General features: G+C 39.8%; 1 protein-coding gene across 1 annotated transcript in view; it reads right to left on the bottom strand.

Moving 5' to 3' along the window:
- fer1l4 (fer-1 like family member 4) overlaps positions 1–2,423 on the bottom strand; it is a 54,656-nt gene that overhangs the window by 2,740 nt on the left and 49,493 nt on the right. The window contains 2 exon segments of the mRNA XM_032513694.1: positions 46–347; positions 2,377–2,416. Of these exon segments, the coding sequence (XP_032369585.1) occupies positions 46–347; positions 2,377–2,416 (342 nt within the window).

The following is a 2,423-nucleotide window of genomic DNA, read 5'->3' on the forward strand; positions in this document are numbered from 1 at the left end:
TTTCTCAATCAGCATTGGTATTTCTGTATATTTTGTTTTTTTTACCATTAGCAGGAAAGTGTTGCCCATGCTGTCGGTGTATTGGATTTCCGCCTGTGTTCATATGCTCCTCTTGTCCTCTCTTTTTCTTCTTCTCTTCTTTCCTTTCTTCTGGCCTCTTCCTCTCCTCTCCTCCCCTCTGAAATCCTTGGCTTTTTTTGGGCGAGTCAGTGGCCACCAGCCCTTCATCTTCTTGGCGCGAAAAAGGGAAAATCGTGGGCTGGCCCGATCCTTCGCCATCTCAATTGTACACTTACCGGATGACTTTGCCGCTCGCACCATGTCGTTGAGCCGTAACTCAATGGAGCCTGAAGGAGGAAGAGTAAAAGAACGATGATGAAGAAGAGTTAGAATCATTAGCATTTGTTCTTAAATGTACTGGGGATACATGGGTAAATATGTTGTATCCCTGAATTTGACATTTACTCTTACAGTAACAGTGTTTCAGATTTTTGTTCAATTAAATTTTAGACGCTAGCTCAAATGACTCTAATAATTATTCCAGTCGCTTGTCCTTGATACTCATATGATATGCAACAATGCAGATGTTGCAGATTAAGAGCCTATCAGGAACAGGAATGATTACACTGCTATTTACAGTGGCCCTGCAAATCTTCAGCAATTTGACAACAGATGTACAGAATTTAGAAAACAGCTGTGCATGTGTTGTCAAATCGGTGAAGAAGCCTTTCATTTGCTTGTGTTAATTTGCATGTTTTCGTAATTTGTGTGAACTCAGGGCCACCATTGTTTTTACTTTGAAAGCAGGTAGTTTGATCAGCCGTAGCTTCACAGCCATAAAAAAAACAGCAAGTAGAAATTACTGGAAATAATTAGTAAATGAAATAAGTACTTCCATTTGAGAGTAGTGGACTTCAGCAATATTAGTGCAGTAAAAATGGACAATATACTGAATTTTTCAAGACATTAACCTGGACATACACATCACCAGCAAATTAAAACAGGAGCAGATGTAGGGAGGCTTCTTAGTAAATATGTATTAACACTTAAATAAACAGTGGGTATTAGGAATAGATAGCCTGTTTCTAGAGACCATCTTGTGATTGGAAAACACTAGCCGAGATCCCAAATTGAACCAGGGACGTAAAGTGGGGGGGCCAATGGCCCCTTTCCTATTTCTTATCCCACTACTTCTGGCATCCTTAGTCAGACCCCACCTATCTTCGTACTGGGTTGCACTGTAATGTTGATTCATAATGGAGATTGTTGAACGCCCTTGCTCACGTTTGTATTTTAGGTGCATTATTTACATGCTACAGTTACACTGCATTAGGATAATGTTATTATAATTAATAGTGTGTTTGCTACAATTTCATGCATATATAATTCCTATGCATTGTGAATGTAGCCTTTACAATGTTATATTTCTTTGCAGAAACACACACACACACCACCACACACACCCCACCCACACACACCACAACACACACACACACCCACACCACAAACCAACCACACAAAACACACACACACACACACACACAGCTACCCACACCCATCTTTGTACTTGACTGTAATAAAGCATCTACAGACAGATTTACCGTTATTGTTCGCAAATTCAATCTAATTGGCTGGGACAGATTCGGCAGCATTCATTTGCGGTAAATCATTGCGGCTTGATAGCTTTGCTTGTTAGCACATAGTATGGATGGCAACATGATTGAAAATGAAGAAAACGGACATCACAGAGATTTGGCAGACAAGCAGCAAGACATTCCCAATCATCCTTGTCCTTATCTGAGAGAGATGTTTGAGGACTCTTGGTCATTGTGCTGGGGAACTTCTCAATTAACGTCTGTTTAGTAATTCATATTTTATTCTTACTTTTCTTTCCAGAACCCATATTGCAACACACATACATGTAGATTCCTTTAAATGTGAAGGGGAAGATTAAAAAAGAAAAACTGGATTTGTGAATTCTCACAGAATCACAATTGAATTCATTGCTGGGAACCTGGAGTCCTAGTCTCTGTCACAATATTCATATATGTAATGTTTTGGGCCTGTTGGCAGACATCCATTTAAATTATAGCCAATGGCATAAAGAGCCTTTTTCCATGTCCAGTAAAGTTTCTTAGCTTGCACTCTAATAAATGGTTGTCATTCGCAAGGCTACTTTTACTTGTATACTTTAAGTAAATTTCCAAGCCTCTACTTTGTTATTTTTAGTTGAGTACGGGAAGTGAGTACTTCACGGATTGATTCCCAAACATCTCCTCTCAACAACACCTCACAAAGGTGAAAACAATCCAGAATTGGTGTTGCGGCTGAGAAAATATTTGAGAATTTATTGTCCTGTCCGTTGGTGTGTCTTACCCAGGAAGTCATTGGCAGCGATGCGGTCATAGTCCCAGACCTGCAGC

This window comes from Etheostoma spectabile, chromosome 4 (assembly GCF_008692095.1).
Source record: "Etheostoma spectabile isolate EspeVRDwgs_2016 chromosome 4, UIUC_Espe_1.0, whole genome shotgun sequence".
NCBI lineage: Eukaryota > Metazoa > Chordata > Actinopteri > Perciformes > Percidae > Etheostoma > Etheostoma spectabile.